At 43.4% G+C, this 20,390-nt stretch overlaps 1 protein-coding gene across 3 annotated transcripts in view; it reads right to left on the bottom strand.

Moving 5' to 3' along the window:
- Nucleotides 1–20,390, bottom strand: part of LOC119167429 (uncharacterized) — a 154,425-nt gene that overhangs the window by 37,129 nt on the left and 96,906 nt on the right. For all 3 annotated transcript variants that reach the window (XM_075866301.1, XM_075866303.1, XM_075866302.1), the window contains 3 exons: nucleotides 18,108–18,155; nucleotides 14,693–14,740; nucleotides 9,030–9,062 (listed from right to left, as the gene is read on the bottom strand). In XM_075866301.1, coding sequence (XP_075722416.1) covers nucleotides 9,030–9,062; nucleotides 14,693–14,740; nucleotides 18,108–18,155 — 129 coding nt within the window. The remainder of the gene's footprint in view (nucleotides 1–9,029; nucleotides 9,063–14,692; nucleotides 14,741–18,107; nucleotides 18,156–20,390) is intronic.

Raw genomic sequence — 20,390 nt, 5'->3', positions numbered from 1 at the left:
CCAAAAGGTGTCTGCACGTGGCATGTGGGCCGGCCGCCGGAGACCATGAGACTGTTCGAAGGGTCGTGAAAAGTCGGATGGTTGGTGATACCGAGGAGTCACCCGACGGTTGCAAAACCGCGATGTGTGGCCTGGCACACCACAGCAATAGCACACCGGTCGAGGTAGAAACGTTGGTCGCTCGTCAATGAATCGAGCGTCATCGTTTGTTCTTGTGTAACGGATGTACGGGTCGGGTACGTCGTAACGACAAATTGGGTGTCGAGGAAGCATGCGCTGAGAGCGTCGGTCATACCGCGACGCGGAAAATCGGTTTGTCATCCTTGACTGTGGGGCTGGGCTGTACTCCACAGTTGCTGCGCTCATCGTCGGTCGCCATAGGGTCAAAGGAGGCACATTCATAGACTCACGTGGCAGACACAACTCGGCATAGTCAGCTGTCCAACATGACATTTCTCGGTGCGAAAGTTCCTCGCGAACAATCTGTCGAATGGTAGAAAACAGGTCGAGGCCAGGATTTGTGTTCACACTGGCAACAGTTGTAACTGTAGCCAGCCCACCAAATTTGGGCGCAATGCGACGCATCTTGAGCGTTTCAAACGCTCGGCAATGCTGAATGACGTCGGACACAGAACTCAGGCTTTCTTTTCTAATTAGAAAATATACACGTCCTCAGCAATCCCTTTGAGCAGACGGCCAAATTTGTCCTCTTCCGACATGATAGAACAGACCACCATGCACAGCCTTAACACTTCTTCTATGTAAGAGGTAGCATGTCTCACCTGGTAGCTGTGCCCGTTGCGACAGTGTTTACTCAGCCCGCTTCTTTCTAGCAACCGATTTGCCGAAAAACGCCCTGACCTCTTCAACAAAAAGGTCCGAGGTCATGAGTGCGTCATCGTGATTCTCGTACCATACCAGTGCGGTGTCGCTCAGGAAAAACACTAAGTTGGCTAGCATAGCGGCTGCATCCAAACCGTTGGACTTGCCCAAACATTTGTACTTGGTGAGCCAGGCGTCGACATCTTCTCCGGCTTTTCCTCCGACGGGTGGTGGAACGCGGTAGTACGGAAGCGAACCAGACGGTGCTGTCTTGGGAACGCCTGCTTCTTCGGGTATGTCTCGAAGACACTCACGGCAGATGGTGGGAGACCGGCAAGTCGATGGCTTCGTCGAAGCTCTGGCACTGATCATTCCGTAGTTGAAGCGCTTATCCAGCTCTTTCACCACTCTATTACGTTTGAAAAAGACTGGTAGAGGTTGAAAGCGGCCATTTATTAGGTCGTTAGAGGCAGCTCAGAAGTGGCCGACTGGTTAGAGATCCTCCTGACCCTCTTTCTTTCTCACTCCGGGCGACAAGTGCGTTCCCCGTATACACTTCGTCGTCTTCGCGCATGTGCGCAACAACATATACACGCACACACACACACACACACACCACACACACACACACACACACATATATAAATATATATATAAATATATATATATATATATATATATATATATATATATATATATATATATATATATATATATATCAGTGTCAGCTGCCATCTCGTAATAAGTTCACGTGCTACGTGACGCCATACAGACTCATAAAAACTGTGCCACACTCGCCGCCATGGCTACAGGTGGCGCTGACTAATCCACATATAAACCCAATAAAGTGGCTGGATGGATAGCGGCCGTGATAGCTCAGTGGTAGAGCATCTAACGCGTTATTTGGAGGTCGTAGCTTTGATTCCTGCTCATGGCAAGGTATTTTTTCATCCACTTTTCTTTCTTTCTAACTACAATAAATTACTTCTAATAACTTCCCCTATAGGTTTCTTGCCAATATTGTCTCCTAGATCTCAATATTATTTTGTGAAAACACAGGAAAATGAGCCCTTAGGTATACACTTCTTTCCCTTATTCATTAACGAGGGTCTCGTACTGGCAGACTTTGTGCCGTTAGGTTGTATACGAGGAAGTATTGGTCAGCTGCCAGCTCGCAATAAATTCACGTCCTACGTGACGCCATAAAGGCTCATAAAGAGAGTGGTGTGCCACACTCGCCGCCATGGCTAGAGGTGGCGCTGACTGACAATCCTACGTTTAAAATCACATATGAACCCAATAAAGTAGCTGGGGGTTAGCCGCCAACTTAGCTCAGTAGTAGAGCATCGAACGCGTTGTTCCGAGGTCGTTGGTTTGATTCCTGCTCATGGCAAGTTATTTTTCACCCACTTTTCTTTTTTATTTACGTTACATTGGTTTTAAGGATTTCCCCTATATACTCCTTGGCATTATTGTCTGTTGAATCTCAATTTTATTGCGTCAAAACAGGAAAAAACGAGCTCTTAGGTATACACTTATTTCCCTTATTCATTAACGAGGGTCTCATACTGACAGACTTTGTGCCATAGGTTGTATACCAACGACTATTGGTCATCTGCCAGCTTGTAATGAGTTCGCGTGCTACGTGAAGTCATGCAGGGTCATAAAGAGAGCGTGCGACACTCGCCACTATGGCTACAGGTGACGCTGACTGACACTGTCACGTTTAAAATCACATATAAACCCAATAATGTGGCTGGGTGGATAGCCACCATGATAGCCCAGTGGTAGACTGTCTAACGCGTTATTCGGAGGTCGTAGGTTCAATTCCTGTCAGGCCAAGTTACTTTTTCAACCACTTTTCTTTCTTCTATTTCCATTCCATTGGTTCTAATAACTTACCCTATTTGTAGGCCCGTGTGCTCAGATTTGGGCGCACGTTAAAGAACCCCAGGTGGTCAAAATTTCCGGAGCCCTCCACTACGGCGTCTCTCATAATCATATGGTGGTTTTGGGACGTTAAACCCCACAAATCAATTAATCAATTAACTTCCCCTATACATTCCTTGGCTATAGTGTCTGTTGGATCTCATTAAATTGTGTCAAAACACGGAAAAACGAGCTCTTAGGTATACACTTCTTTCCCTTATTCGTTAACGAGTGTCTCATGCTGACAGACTTTGTGCCGTTAGGTTGCATACGAGAGGCTATTGGTCAGCTGCCAGCTCGTAATAAGTTCACGTGCAATGTGACGCCATACAAGCTCATAAAAAGAGTGTGCAACACTCGCCGCCATTTTCACAGGTGACGCTTACTGACACTCCCACGTTTAAATTCACATATATGCAGTGCATAAATCCGGTAATAACCTCGCTGTAAAAAACTACCGCCCCATATTCTTTTTGTGAACAGCCAGTAAAATTTTGGAGCACTTTATATTTAAACACCTAATAACGTGTCTTGAGAGCAAAATGTTTTTTACGAGCAATCAACGTGGTTTTCGGCATGGATTTTCCACGGTTACACAGCTAATACACAAAAATAACGACATCTCAACAGTTTTAAATAAGGAGGGGGGAATATACGCTATATTCTTGGATTTCTAAAAACAGTTCGATCGAGTACCCCATAGCAACCTAATGTTAAACATTCGAAACTTAGTGAAAATTGAGAAACTAAATCAGCGGTTGGACTCCTACTTATCAAGCCGGTGTCAGTACGTTCAAATAGGTAACTCTGCCTCTCAGTTGTCATCAGTTGCTGCTGGAGTCCCACAGGGCTCTGTCTAAGGTCCGTTGCTTTTCATTATCTATTTAAACAATTTACAGTTCGGCTGTCCGGTGTGTTTTCGTTCCTTTGCCGATGACTGCGTTGTTTATCTCCCTAATGAATCGGTAAATGACCAGAAAATTCTCAACAAATACTTAACAGCTGTTAGTAATTGGTGCCGCCAAATGACAATAACGTGCAAAAAGTGTTCGTTTTAAAATACTTATCAAACTAACAATGTTGAATTAGCGGTTGTAAACGAGTTCAAATATTTGGGTGTAACCATGACATAAAACCTCGCCTGGAACAAACTCATACAGAACATTACATTATCTGCACTGCGCAGACTTTGGCTTCTAAGACACCGACTTCAGCCCTGTACAAGGAAAACGAAGACTGTTGCATACACTACGCTGGTCCGCCCCTTGCTCGAATATGCAGACGTTGTTTGGGACCCACACACAAAGACAGATTCAGCGATTCTAGAACGGATACAAAAGAAAGCGCTGCGATTTATTCACAACGCATACAGCAGGAGAGTATCCGTGACAAGGCGGCGCTGGCGTTCTGACCTACCAACACTAGAGTCCCGCCGTAAATTACATTGACTTTAAATATTGCACAGCATAGTCAATGGTTATTCAAAGCTCGACTTCACTACTTATCTTAAATTGAACATGTTACGCCCCACCTGGAACTAGCACAACAAAACAATCCTAATGCCTTTCACGAGAACAAACGCTCACCTTCTATCTTTTTCCCCGAGAACGATAGCAGAATGGAACACTTTGACCAGCGACACTATAACTTAACTAATCAATATGTTTTTCAATGGCTATTAAAAAATGTGTATAATTGAAAGTGAAGGTCTTGTTCCCCTATTCTATTGAACTAACGTATTTCACGTGTTATCTTGCTTTTATGCCTGTAACGCACGCTGTATTTTTTTTTCACGCTACCTGGTCAATGTGCGTAGTGAACTTCGTGTGTTTTGCATTAGACTAGCATCGCCAGTTTTATTGTATATTCAGGTAGCCATTTGCAACAAGAATTACTTCTGCTTTGCGAATCGTGGGCCGTGTTACTGATTGTGCGCGCTTGTGTGTCGTGACAATCTGTAAGCTTACTGCATTATTTCTTTCCTGTGTACCGCGGACCATGTTACTGGTCGCGTGTAAATTTTGTGTTAAACTCTACACTGTACCACTCCTGCCTTGGCTGCCAAAGGGTGGCTGGCAGTATTGAATAAATATTAAAAATAACAAATATTATGAACCCAATAAAGTGGCTGGAGAATAGCCGCCGTGATAGCCCAGTGGTAGAGCATCGAACGCGTTATTCGGAGGTCGTAGTTTCGATTCCGTTCAAGGCAAGCTATTTTTCACGGACTTTTCTTTCTTCCTATATACTTTACACTGGTTCTAATAACTTCCCCTATACATTCCTTGGCATTATTGTCTGTTAGATCTCATTATTATTGTGTAAAAACAGGAAAAAACGATCCCTTAGGTATACACTTCTTTCCCTTATTCATCAACGAGGGTCTCGTACTGGCAAACTTTGTGCCGTTAGGTTGTATACGAGAGACTATTGGTCAGCTGCCAGCTCGTAATGAGTTCACGTGCTATGTGACACATTACAAGCTCATAAAAAGCGTCTGCAACACTGCCCCACCGTGGTGGTCTAATGCCTAAGGTACTCGGCTGCTGACCCGCAGGTCGCGGGTTCGAATCCCGGCTGCGGTGGCTGAATTTCCGATGGAGGCGAAAATGTTGTAGGCCGTGTACTCAGATTTGGGTGCACGTTAAAGAACCCCAGGTGGTCGAAATTTCCGGAGCCCTCCACTACGGCGTCTCTCATAATCATATGGTGGTTTTGGGACGTTAAACCCCACATATCAATCAGCGTGTGCAACACTCGCCGCCATGTTTACAGGTGGCGCTTACTTTCACTCTCACGTTTAAATTCACATATAAACCCGGTAAAGTGCCTGGGGGGATAGCCGCCGTGACAGTTCAGTGGTACACTCTAAGGCGAAATCCCGAAAAAGGAGTAACGGAGCGCAATAGGCGCGCGTGATGAATGGATAGACTGTTGAGGAGCAACCACAGAAGAAAGCGTGCCGCGTGAAACCAATTAGTCTCCAAACATGCTCCAAAGGGATGAACCACCCGGGGATTGCAGGCAGCGCGAAAAGCGTTGCCAAAGTGACAAGCCGTCCTTCTCCTCCTCTGCTGGCTCAGTTTTTCTCCGTGTTTTGCTGGCGATGGTTCGCGTTGAGTCACGCTCAAAATTCTCAAACACGGCCACCTGGATTCAAAGATCTAGGAATTTGAACGTGGTGCTTATGTGTACGCTTGGATGAGCGTAGACTGCTGCTTTTGCGTTTCGCTGCACCCATGATGCTTGGAGGAAATCTCGACATGTCACCACGCCGCGCTGTATATCTCTGTCTTCAAGTTAGTCACGACCAACACATGACAGCAACAGTTGGAAAGGCCAATACGGCGGCCGAGAAGGCAGTAGGCCTTTCGGATATATACTTCAGTCCTACTCAGGGCAGAAATCAGTGCTGGATTCTGAAGCAAGTAGGTTATCGTTGTTTATTCTACTCTACTTGTCGCCTGTGCAATACGGATCATGCTTGCCGACAACGGGCTCAGTCGTGTTGTATATCGCATGTACGAAATGCATCGCGAAGCTCTGCTGCGGCTTCTGCAGTTTGCCATTGCTTTGCGACCACCTGGAAATTGACTGTCGTTGCCGTCGGCCTCCCGTACGCACGCTTATCGAGTGCTCGCCTATCTTCGCCGCCGCAATGAGCTCCGGGCTGACGATATTGGGCAGAGATCCCGTCGCTATGTTGGCAGTCGTCGAAAACACGTTGCGGGTTCTCGTGAAAAGCTTGGTTGTAGTATGTCACGCGCTGTAAGTGCTCCAGCACGGGCTGGCGGGGCTTTCGCTAGCGTCGAAACTCACTGAAAATTGGTCGCCATTACAGTTGGCTTTCCTGTCAGTCGGTCGCAAGCAGCTCAGCGCCGTCCGTTGGCCGTGGCAGTGGACTCGCATTTGCACGCTGCACTCACTCGAGTTCGTGAAACCGGGCCACATTACCGTCAATTTCTTCGGCGCTAGCTCCAAACCAGCTCGGCACTCTTTGTGGCGGCGGGTAAGCGTACGCTCGCTCTCGTGTTCGAAGTTCGCTGGCGGCAGACACTCCTCGTGCAGCGCCGTCTTTTGTCTCTCGTTCGCTTGCTCGAGCTGAAAGACGTCGCTCGCTTAGGACTCGCCGACTTTATACCGGCACGGTGCCGCCGCTCCTAATCTGTTGCGCTACGGGGATCGAAATGAGTCTTTGATGGTTGGCTGCGAAATGAGTTTGATGGCGAAATGAGTCTGACACCACGTTGAAATTATTAGCATGTCATATCTCACGTACTTTTTTTTCATTTCACCTTGCACGTATTTCTCATATGCATTTGTATTCATCCTCTGTCACGTGTGAGTGACTATTTTACATACTTATCTTGCAGCCGTGAGCACAAACCGTGCTGAAGACTGTGTGCACTGGCGTCTGCGATACCTGTCATCCATCTCCTTCGTTAGAGCAGCTTCAAAAGTACTGTGCGACTTGTGAAGCTAAATTTATTTGTGCTTCATATTTTAACGTTTATTGTTATATTAACGTGCATGTACTTGTCATATGCGTGCATCTTGAACTTCTGTCACGTGTGTCTCACTATATTTACTAAAATATTGTACGTGCAGCCATGGGAACGCAACAGGCGGAGGCTCCGTGCGCTGGCATCTGCAATGCCTGTCATCTGTCGATTCCGTCGGAGGAGCTCCACAAGGAGTGACAAGATTTGACAACGAGACTAAACTTGTACAATTCCCCATACATTCCCCTAAAAGAATGAAGAATTTTATTGTGTATGTTGAAAAATAAAAGATTTGGATGTCTGACTTTCGTCTTTCGTTGTTGTCGTGACCGCGAAAGCAGTTACACATAGGTGGCTAACTACTTTTTTGCGTGTTCTTTTCTGCGCAATTTTTTGCTCACTGCGCAGAAAAACTGGCGAAAAAAGTACGAGGCCTGGCGAAAAATAAACAGAAAACAATGTTCAACTGGGGACAAAAGTTCATTCGATTGGAGTATTTGAGTGAATCAACCTTTCGTCCGGCAAGGTGCAACTGTGAAAAATAACGGTTGCCTAGTAGAGTGTGAATGTGGGAAATAAGAGTTGCCCTATAAGGTGCAAATGTGAGGACTAAATGTTAGTGCTTTGAAGTGAATTGTGGGCTAACGGTTACTCACTAAGGTGTAAATATGAGGACTAAATGTTGGTCCCCTGGGCTCTTCTGTGGAGACTGTTAGACCCTGTGCCGTTAGTCCTTAAAGAGATTAAGGTTGTAGCAGCCCCACTAGTCCCCAAAAGGATGAACCACACCCTTTTAACAACCTTTTGTCTTAGAGTGCAGAGCATCGAACGTTACTCGGAGGTCATAGGGTCGATTCCTGCTCACGGCAAGTTATTTTTTCACCCAATTTTCTTTCTTCTTATTTACGTTACATTGGTTCTAATAACTATATATATATATATATATATATATATTTATTTATATATATATATATATATACATATATTAAAAGAACTTGCAACAATAACCTGCTATGGTCTTTCTTTTCATAACAACCCTGTCCTGTGACAATTGCGTTGAATCAATTTAATTTCTAGCAACTTTAGAAAAGCGTTGCTCAGACCACTTTTTGGTAACAAAAATAACCACACGTTTATTTATTGTGAAATCGCTGAAGAAAGAACGTACAAGTCAATTAGCAATGCAGCAAAGCAGGAGTTACTAATAATTGACGCAAAACCAGCAGTGGATGGTCGCTCAATACTTCCGCCATACGGCTCACTGGTTCGAGTTTTCGAGCGACTATGTGCGGCACAGGTAAAATTGTTGCTTTTTAATTATTTTTACTCTTGTTTAGCATATCGATAATAACTATTATGAATTAAAGACGAAAAAAATCACTCATGCTAAAACGAGCATTCATTTCAATTTGTAGCCTGCTTTGAACCCGCGTTTTGTAGAACGCGTTTCAGAAACACTTTTGGTAGTAAATTTTGCGCACCATCGTCTTATGAAAAGAGTTAGTATCATTCCATTTACTCGTAGTATAACTAGAAAAGCTTGTTGCTCATGTTCGTTTGTGAAGGGCAACCCAGCCTATTTGAGAGCGGCAAATGCCTTTTTATTCAGAAGGTCTTTTTTACCACTTCATCATACTGATAATATTTATTTGTTCATTGTCTTGGTATTGCTTTTGTGTTACAAGTCCGATTTTCACTGAATATGAGGTAGACGCTGTGTTGTACCTTCATCAAGCATAAAAAATTACATAGCTTAGGGCACAATGAAAGACTTACCCGAGGTGGGGTGCCACTCGTGGTGGGCTCAGGCTGAAAAGAGTATCACGCAATAATCAAGAGAAATGGGTGGTGAAGAAATACTCGCAACTTTGTACATCATTTATTACATTGTTTGCAAAGTAGGAGTCAACTATAACATTTATTATTAAACTTCAACTTCGTGAAAGCGGGATACAATTTAAGAATGACCGTAATAGAAGGGTTGCATAGAAGTTGTTCACTTTCAAATATTTAATAGAATACGTGGCTCTAAAGAGGCAACTGACTGTGCTGTAAGTTGTAGCGACAGCTTGTCTTCGTGTAACTGGAACATTTTCTGTATTTCGGCACTCTAGCAGCAATACGGAACAAGCCTCTTGTTATCCTGATTAATCAAGTTTAGCTAATTAGAAAGTATGATAAAAGGTTAATACTTTATACTGCTCAATGTATTCTGGATGGCTTGTCAGGTAAAAGTTTGAGGTTTCCAATACAAATGTAACCTCAATAAAAAATTAATCTTTTCGTCACGGCAGCTCAGGCTGCTGATATTTTGTGCTAAAACAATTCGGGATCAGAAAAGTATCTTCTTGCTGAAAAGAAAGGTTCCGTCTAGAACCAGCCTCGCAAGGAGCTATTTACGCATTTGTTTGTAAATAGTGCTTTTCCACATGCTCAAGGCCTTAAGAAGCTCAGACTAAAAAAAATGACTTCACAATTGGAAAAGTGTTTTTTTTGTGTGCTAAATTTTAAAGTAACCTGTGCATATAATAAAGACTTTCCTTTCTTAACACAATAGAGTTTTCTGCCTGTTGCATGCAATCGTCGTTATATTTTGGTATATTCAGAACCGTGAATGCTGCGAGCGTACCGAATGTTTGTCTTAAACCAAACCACACACTGATCAAAATAAACTTGGTGGCGAGACAATAGATAAGCCTATCGGCGAATGAGCAGAAGAGGGATAAAAAAGAAAGCAGCAGTGGATGGTCCCGTGACATGCTTTCACCATTTCACGCTTTCGTTCAGCTTTACCATTGAATCCGCCGCCATTGACTGCGGCCAATAATTTGCATTTTCATTTGTACATTGCACCTCTGGTGTAGTATCTATGGAAGGACTTCCGTGGATAAAAGAAGCCAGAAAGGAGGCAAACGCGTGCCTTCGCTTCGCTATCAGCTTAATGCCTACTTTTCAGCTGCGTCCTCGAAAGTGTGTTGCGATGTCGCTTTCGAAACCCAACTCGTGCTACCATGTCGTGAATGCAATGTGTTTGATTGACCAAGCGCTCTCTTTTGGGCGGCAATTAAAAGCAGAGAGAGCGTAACCTTAAGCGAAAAAATGAAGATGGGAAGTGGTGCGTGAAGCAACGGCTTTAATTCCGCGCACCTCAGATAATGTTTGTACAAAAGAATCTACAAAGTATAATTGTGAACATTAGAAATTTAATTGAGACAAATGACTCGAATTGCCATGTTATTATTGAGTATGATGATATATTCCCCCAAAACGCCAAATGACAATCTCTCAAAGTTTTAAATAACATATTATTAGATTACGTGGAGCATGCAGAAGCTAAAGATATAATAGCCACAGATGCTTCCGTAAATAATCAAAAGGCAGGTGTAGGCATTGCCTCTGATTCGCTTGACTGGTCCTTTTCAGTGAGATTGCCTGATTTTACTCCAGTTTTTAAAGCGGAGCTCGCGGCGATTATTTTAGCTCTTCGAAAACTTCCATCAAATCAAAACAACGCACTCATAATGACGGATTCGCTTTGAGTTTGTGCATCTCTGACAGCTTCAGAGAACTCTCGAATTCTAAGCACATTCAAAGCATTAGTACCTCCGCAGTTGAGACTCCTGAGGTTACTATGGGTTCCGGGACACTGTGGATTAAGATTAAATGAATAGGCCGATTCCTTAGCACGAGCCGCACTTGATGGGCCAGTTTTGTCCATACTGCCAGATGTTGAATATATCACGGCAATAAGATATCGAAAATCAGCAATCTCCACTGATACGATAGAAAAAATAACTACATGGACAGAATATAACCACCCCATGTTTCCATGGCAACCCGACTGGAGCCCGTCCAGAAAGCTCGAAGTCTTACTTACTAAATTTCGATGTCGTGTCCCCCCCCCCTAAACCTGTATCTACACAGAGCTGGTCAGACAACATCACCCCTCTGCGCATTCTGCGGAGAAATGGAATCACTAGATCACTATTTTTTGTATTAACACAATAATATACTTCGCTACAATATACTTCGAAAAAGGTTACTAGTTATGCCAATTCTGAAAATAGTCGTTAGATTGACGGCGGAAACGGCGCTAAGCTTTGGTGCCTCAGTTTTGGGACATTGCCACAGGGATGCTTTCAATGCCGTTTGCGATTATATTCAGGCAACCAAGCGTATACCTTTGTGATCTTCAATCACAAAATTATTATTTATTACTCCCCAGGGCAGATTGAAGTAAACGCAGCTGAGTGGTAATCAAAACACCTCAAATCTCAAAATTGCTCAACTTGATTTTTTTTTGCTCTTTTTATGTTGTTTTTTACATTTTCTTATTATAATACCAATTCATTTCACATAGTTAAAATGATCACAGAAAAACTGCACTACACTTTCTTGGCCAATCCTCCTGAGTGGGTATGAGCCATCACCCCAGGGAAACAAAACAAAAACAAATAATTCCGCGCTGCTTTATAAGCTGACAAAAGGGAACAAAAATTTTGTCTTCGAGTTTTTTCAGGTGGACGAAGGCCAGAAGTAAACATTTATTCACACAAAAAGGACTTGTGTTACGGGCCAGCTGGGTCCACAAGTCTGATTTAGTAGGGCCGGTGGTGGTCAGTCCAGGACGATGCCCAAGAACTCCTGTTAGTGTATAGGGGTGAAGGTTCTTTAGGCCGCGGCTGGCTCATTGGCCTTGGTGTTGACATTCTTTGTCTTGGCCGAGCACATGCCAGGTACTCTCTATGAGCTATGACGATGGCTATGAAGCATACGACGATGATGATTCGGACAACGACCAGCTTGCGCAGTACACGACCTCGCGATAAGCTCTACGACACTTTTCGTATGACTGGAAATAACCAGCAACATCCAGGGGATAGTGCACAGACTTCGTGTTTGCCAACTTCAGGAGATCTGATACCGCAAACCAATAACGATAAAGGGTAACAAAATTTCCAATTACACACAACCTATCATTTATGAACAATCCACAAGTTCTACAAATATACACCTTTCTGCCACTCATTTATTTGCGTGAGTGCTCGATGTCACGTGTCCTTGACGGTAACACGGGACGATCGCACTGCATCACCGCTCATCATCATTCACCTCTTGGGTATGCTGTGTCTTATGAGCAGAATTCCTCAAGTTCAAGGCTTGTCCATTGGCGTTGGCGTTTCGTGCTGTAGCCGCCGCTAGGGACGATGAAGAACAAGCGCATTCCAGACTACACATTCTGCCCACGTCATCAGGGCACAGCCCAAGCAAGGTACCCACTAAGCATCATGAAGATGATGATCGTGCTCATGACGATGAAGGACAAGCGTGCTCCAGATTGCACTTTTTTTATGCCATGAAGACATAACACATTTATGGTACCCAGTATACCGCATGAAGATGGCGATAACGCTGATTACCTGATTACAATGACGATAACGATCACGCACAACGTCTGACTCGTGCATTATGCGACTTCTCACTATGCCCTACGTGGCATTTTGTATAGAAGAATAAACCCACAGCATCCAGAAGAACGTGCACAGACCTTGTCCTTGCCAACTTCAGGCTAGATACGCTACCACAAAGCCGTAATATTGATGGCGTGAGAAAATGTGCAACTCAACACAACATACCATTTATGACCAATAAACATTGCATACAATTGTACATTCTTTGTCACTGACTTAAAGGCGCGAGTGGTCAATGTCACTGCTGATTGACGGTAACACCGAACAATCCCATTGCTCAGACCACTTATCACCCTTCACTTCGTAGATATGCCGTGATTTTTCATGTGCTTGCTTCTGTTGGCTGCAGCTTGTTCATTGCCTTAGCCACTCCCACGATTTGATGACGATGACACTAATGAGTGCGATGAACAACTGAATATCAGAGCGCACATTATCTTTCACCATCACGACACGGCGCATGCAAGGCACCCACTATACGTCATGACGATGAACGATTAGACGCCCATTGCGCGACTATGGTTTTGATCATTCAGCTGATAAGCGAGGTACCCGCTACAGATCTGTAAGGCTTCGTGTGCATTTTTTCCTGTGGCTGATGACGATGATGAATAACCTCGTTTGAGAAGCTTGCTCCTAATTTTCGGAGCTTGTAAATTCCCGTATCCAGTAGTTATCATTGCTTCCGCTAAAGACGCACCTGATACTATCATTTGGAGAGTGTGCTGCTAGTCAAAAACACCGAGGAAACCAATACAGCGGTGTGGAGGGCTGGGAATGCAGCACAGTGCTGGCTCGCCGCCCAGCATTGCGGTTAGAGCTCGCGAGCATGAAGCAAAGCAGGATTCATGGACAAGCGTACTCTACGGTGAGATGCCGCGAGACCCAAGGGACACATGATGTTGCGTGACGATCTCCATTGCATTTCGTTCAAGCTTCCCACCACCACTAGGGACACTTGTATTCACATCGTCTTCTCAAACTTTCTACTAGGTCGCATATTTCAAGAATGCCCTGATTTTGCACAAGCACCTTTTGAACGTGGTGTGTTTTGTGCTGCCAAACACACCGCTGTCACGTCAGAATTAAGGAATTGGACATTTCCTAAAGTAACCCATTGTTTACAACGTTTTCGTCGGTTTTCGAACTGTGTAGCAGTGTAGATTTCCTGACTATTTACTGTAATAAGTATTTTTTTACAGTAAGCTGTCGTTTACAATGTTTTCACCAGCTTTTGCACTGCGCAAAAGTGGAGATTTTGCGGAGAAAAAAAAAGTGGCCATAACTACAAGAGAATCAAATCACTTCCGCAATACATCATGTGGCTAATGAGTTTATCTAGCAAAGAAATAAATCAGATATCTCTACATGATCGCCTTTGGAATTGTCTCAAAAATGTTGGCGAATAAAAGCCCATTGATTGATCACTTAAGCGTTGTTTGTGGTTTACTTGTAAGAAATGCTGATGTTCAACGACATTTTCATTCAACAAATAGTTATGAACCGGCCAAGAAGATTAGTGAGGCTAAAGTTACTGTAGCGTCGGCTACACTTTTGATTCTGTTGGTATCTTGTGAAGGCCTTGCAAACAATTCAAAATCACGTTTTAAGTGCACTTTGACTTGGTCGAAATTGTACATACTTGAATACGTTTAGCGCAATTCAGACAAAGACCGGAGAAACACAGAACACAAACCAGCGCTTGCATGTGTGCAGTGTGTCTTCTGTTTTCGTCTAAATTGCGCTAAAATTATTGTAGTCGAACTCAGGATTTCGGTGCAATAATCCGCGATTTCTTTCTTTTGTTTTATACCAGAAACTTGTAGTTCGCCACATGTATTAGGTTGAATTTTTTCGTCCCATCATGCGTTTCATAAGCGGATTGCGTGGTACACAGGGCAGAAGTTGGGCAGCACTTTCCTTCACCATCAAAAAACCTTTCATTAACATTGCAGTAAAAACACTTGCCGAACTCGCACCAGGAGGGACGCGTTGGGGACTTCCTTGAGGGCTAAGCTGGAAATAGAATAGCAACAATCAAATGTAGAGAAAAGCACAGAATGACTGATATATATTGGCTGTAATGTAATATCTCCCGCAATGGGGCAAGCCATGTAATTTGAAGCAACCGGCAAAAGCGGCTTACGTCAGCTGGTTCCTCTTTGACGCAAATTAGGTCATTGATGTTATCACATCAGGTCAATATATTGCAAAGTATGCACGCATGAAATACAGTGCCAGTTTCAATGAACGGGAACATGAAAATGCGTGGTCTGCCCTCTCCGACGGCTGCTAGTAGCGAGTACGAAAGCAACCAGAGGCTTTTTTTCATGTTATCTGCTACTAATCAAAAGAACCAGTCAGTGATTGGTGATAGAAAACCAGGGTCAAAATTTCAAACTTATCTCTTGTTCAAGATGATTGCACAAGAAGCCATTCCTGCATATTGTAGAACATTCCATAATCCAAATCGCTGGTTGTTTTGTTCGGCACTATAAAACATCAATTATTTTTTCGTATCATATTTATTTCTATACGCATAATATGGACAAGGACGAAAAAAGCTACATTCAAAACACGACAAGGGCTTTTATGTCTTCACCACCCTCCTTTGGTTGGTGAAGAGAAGCAAGAAGTGGCCGACGTGAAGCGAAAAATTGAAAACGGTGCTTGGTGATGGCGCGTGAAGCAATAGCTCATTTTACTCATTGGCTTATACACCTCATCAGAAAAAAACAAAGTGATTTCGCCTTCAAATCATTTTGGATTTGAGGAATAAAGGAAGGAAGGGAAGAAAACATTTCTTCGCAGAAAGGGGTTTGTGTTAAGAGCCAGCTGGGTCACAAGTACTATCTAGCTGTACCGACAGTCCACATTCTAGGGAAATGTGTAAGAGTCCCTGTTAGTTTTTCTTCAGCTTCGGCTCTCCAATTCCCATGTTCTCTCTACTTCTGTGCTTCCTCATTTCGACTTTGCCCCGAAGATCTTTCGCTTAACAACCATCTCTCTCTTTCCTAATTTTGTGCTATTCTCCATAACCCGTCCATTCACTCACTTCACAAGTCAAACAAGGCGCACCAAACGATGAATAACGCAGCAAGCTGGCACCGTCACCAAGTTTACGGTAAATGACCTTCTCTAAAGTTTGCGACACCAAAGAGAAAAAATAAAACCATGTATTCACACAAAATAACACATGCAGCAAGCTCTAGTAAGTTCAGAAAGGTTTCATAAGTTTCGCTCTTTTGAGATAATTTCAAAAGTGCCAGGACACGCAGCCTGCGCTCCGATAACATAATTTAGAGCGCTATAGGATTATTCTTTTGTTTTAATGTAAGACTTGGGTGGAAATGTCCCTTTTTCTCTCATGATAGAAAACTGCGTGCTCTCTTTATGCATAACACTATCTTTTTGCTACACACTGCCTAGCCTTCGCTTCATCTCAGGCTGCTATTCTTCAATTTAGCAGCTAGCAGGCCTGAGCAGAGGTCTCACAATAGCAGTTCGAAATGCAGATGGTAAAATACAAACACTGGAAAACTAAACTACACATACAATTTGGTGTTTCTTATAAAGGGATATTTTTGAAATGCTTCTGGAAAATGCGAAAACGTAATTTGAATTTCCTACACAATAATACGAAAATATATGACTACTTTAATGTCGCAATTTGGATGCCATGAAGGGTCATCATTGTGGTGCAGCATAATATTTGATAATTGTTTAAAAACCCTGAAGTGTGCATGCCAAGCAATCAGCAGAATCACTAACGAGCACCGGGTTACGAAGAACGGGTATACCTTTTTTTTAAACACAGAACCTGTGTGGCTGATTTGATTGATTGATATGGGGGGTTTAACTTCCCAAAACCATCATATGATTATGAGAGAGGGTGTAGTTGAGGGCTCCAGAAATTTTGACCACCTGGGGTTCCTTAACGTGCGCCCAAATCTGAGCACACGGGCCTACAGCGTTTCCGCCCCCATCGGAAACACAGCCGCCGCAGCCGGGATTTGATCCCGCGACCTGCGGGTCAGCAGCCGAGTACCTTAGCCACTAGGCCACCACGGCGGGGTAACCTGTGTGGCGGTGATGGTTGTTGCATTAGCAGCACTTAATCAACAGTAGATTCTCGAATAGGTTATCATTTAGTCAACGCTAGTTTAATCTCAAGAAAAGACTTGCGGAATAATTTTATGCTGCAAAAAGATCAAGGTGTGGTTAATGCGTACTGAGACTGTGACTTTCGTCGGCAGAGCCCCACTATACCCCGAGATGCTGCCGGTGCAGTGTTGGGAGCTTTAGTACGTAACTCATTGTGTGCATGTGGGAAATCCTTCACCACTTTCAGCCATTTTGGCAAGAAGCATCACGCCTTTGCATGGTGTACGTCAGATCTCTTCCTTTCACTGCTAAGAAACAGACCTTTGTTCCCGCAATGATAGAAGCCAAGTTGCACAACGTACACATTTCTGCTAAGCTTTCTGGAAACTCGCCTAAACTTTTGAATGCATTTCCTAGTTATTTGATTAAATTAAAAGCCGCATCAGCCATACAGAGTTGTCACATTGGCTCTATCTCTTCACATTCTCAACAGTAATTCCAGCACCAATTGTTTCTACAAAGGTCTGGGCACGGTAATAGAGCGTAATATTTTCGTCAAAAGTGATCACACAAAAAGAAACACGTTCGTTGCTTTGCTCCAGCATCCTTGCTTCTGCACTGCCTGGAATCGGAAATAAATAAATTATTATTGAGTACAGTAAACCGTGGTTTACAACCTTTTTACCAACGTTTGAACTGCCCAGATGTCAACGTTTATGAAGAAAATAGTTACCGTAACGACATGTCCGTCAATTCACTTGTACAATACTTCCAGTGCCTATTGACTTTATCTACAAAGAGATCAATTCAGCATAGCTCTACATTATCGCCTTCGGAATGGTCGAAAAAATAATAAATAATTGAAGGCAGTTCGTTGATCAGTAAAGTCGTGCATGTGGTGCGATTGTAAAAAAACGCTTGTATGCAGGCACATCTCCATTCAACAAGTAGTCATAAGCTGGCCAAGGAGATCAGTGTGGCGTAAAGTAACGTAAATAGCTATAGCGTCGGCTTGACTACTGATTCTGCTGTAAACTTCACTAGGCTTTCCATACATCAAAAAGTCATTGTTTTTGTGCAGTAATCAGAGCCCTCTTGCCTTTGATTTCTGGTATGTGGGTGTAATTAACACTAGTGATAAGCTGTCAGCAATATTTTCATTTTTGTTTTTCCATCATGTGTTCCTTAACAGGCTTGCCTGGCATGCAAGGCAGAAGTTATGTGCCCTTTATTTCACCATAAAAATTCTTATCATTAGCATAACAATAAAAGCACTTGCCGGACTTGAAGGAGGACTGGCGTGTTGGGGACTTCCTGGTTGCCTTAGCTGGAAAGAGGATAGTGCAAGTGAGCATAAGAAGTGGAGACAAGCACAAAGTCACTGACATAGGTTGACTAAAAAAAGTGATTACAGATAAAACCCAGTGCATCCACCACACGAGAGGAAGCCCTGCGAAATCGCCAGCAAAGAGTAGCATACAGGCAAATGGTCAGGTTTGTCTTCGACGCAAATGAAGTTAATCATGTTATATCTGCTTCACAATATATCGCATCTTTATAATGCACTCCTGAGGGTAGAATGTGGTGGATACACTCCTAATAGAACGTGCTATATGGTATTTATAATGCATAACTTGTCAAGCCTTGTTATTCACACGCTGATATGATGCCATATACCAATTTCAGTATATGTCTACTCAACCAAACGGTCAGAAGTGTGGAAAGGCAGTCTCATGTGAATCGTCGTGTACGTGACATGCATTTCCTTGTGGCAGTTCTCCAGTAATCACAAGCGCACCATCATCGTGAGATGTAATTCATGTCGTAAGTGACATGCATGTCTCGCTTTTCTTGTTACTACTTGTCTTAAAGGTTCTTCAGACAACCAAATCGCGCAATTCAAATTTTGCTGTGTATGACTGTGGCATATAAATGAATGTACTCTAAATTATTATCTTTATTTTCAAGTCAGTACTTTTCATATATATCTGTCTTACGGTGACATTACGTAAAAACAGATACGGTCCATGAAAAGCTAGTGAAACAGCCATGGGTGCACCACAAATGTCGTGAAAGTAATGTATTACATGACATTCAAGTCGCCATTTTTGCATGCCACCACCAGGATTTTTTTTACTAATGCGTCGAGCAATAATAAGTTCGGAGTATAACACGCCAGTGAGATGGCCGCTGGTGCATCATAAGCGTGGCACGTGAACCACACTATGACAGTGGTGAGCGCACAAAGACGGGTAATATGAAGACGGCAAGCATCACACTACTGTCAAGTAGTATTTATTCCGGCACAAACACGCTATATATATATATAGCCTCTTCAATCATGACATGGTGAGTGTAGATGCTTGAGAACTGACCTATCAGTTTCACTCTTAGTTCTTCACGCTATCCTTTTTGTTTAACATGAAGTTGTTTTATGCCAGGGTCCACAACGCCTCCACTGACGTGCTTACGTCACCGATATGACGTCATAAAATATACTAAGAGATGGCAAAAAAAATAACAAGGAAAGCGTTTCGCATGGCGTGGAACCAGCACCCTGTTGATTGACAGCACTCGCCGCTAATTACCATGGCAAAGAGAGAGCATTGTCAAGACTGCTAACTGCAAATAGCTTATGTACTCCGCACCTCCTAACGGCAATTCGATACCCAGCCTTTCCGCCAGATGTGATGTAGGAGTGACGGTAACCCGAGGATAGAAGACCGGCAGCATCGTTAAAATAGTAAATCTGTTTATTTGGCAGGCTTGCGCCCCCTTCGGAAAAAAAATCACAACATATCCACGGAGTGAATGACGATGAGTGGGGCGAAGCATCCCTCAGCACATCTGTGCTTCCGTTCATCAGTTCGTTCTTGCTTTCTTCTATCCGCGTGACCATCCGTGCGTCAATCAATGTGTCCGCCCATTTGTCCATGCGTCCGACGTCCGCGCGTCCAACCATCCGTCCGTGCGTCCTTCTAGTGGACACTCCAAGTACCGCCATATCTCACCTCACAACCCCTGTGGCACACCCGCTCTATAGCGGGTATGTGCCCCTGGAGGATACATACATACATACATACATACATACATACATTATAACCTCCCTGTCTCTCCCTTTCAATTATTTCTCTCTCTCTCTACATACATACATACATACATACATACATACATACATACATACATACATACATACATAGATACATACATACATACATACATACATACACACACACATACATACATACATACATACATACATACATACATACATACATACATACATACATACATACATACATACATACATACATACATACATACATACATACATACACACATACATACATACATACAGAGGAGCGACAGACCCACGCCATATAGAGCTTCACCCCTATAACTACACCACGGCTACGGTGGTGGAATACAGCCAGCTCGACGGCCATCGTGAAACAGAATGCCCCCTAAAAGGCAAAGCGGCGTTGACCATTCGAAATATGCCACCCAAATGCGGTTAGAGCTTTAGCTAGAACGAACGTCTAAGAATCTGGGGGCGTCTCGT

The sequence above is a fragment of the Rhipicephalus microplus genome, chromosome 6 (assembly GCF_043290135.1).
Source record: "Rhipicephalus microplus isolate Deutch F79 chromosome 6, USDA_Rmic, whole genome shotgun sequence".
Classification (NCBI taxonomy): Eukaryota; Metazoa; Arthropoda; class Arachnida; order Ixodida; family Ixodidae; genus Rhipicephalus; species Rhipicephalus microplus.
The sequence above is the reverse complement of the archived record's forward strand: the minus strand, read 5'-3'. Positions and strand labels throughout refer to the sequence as shown.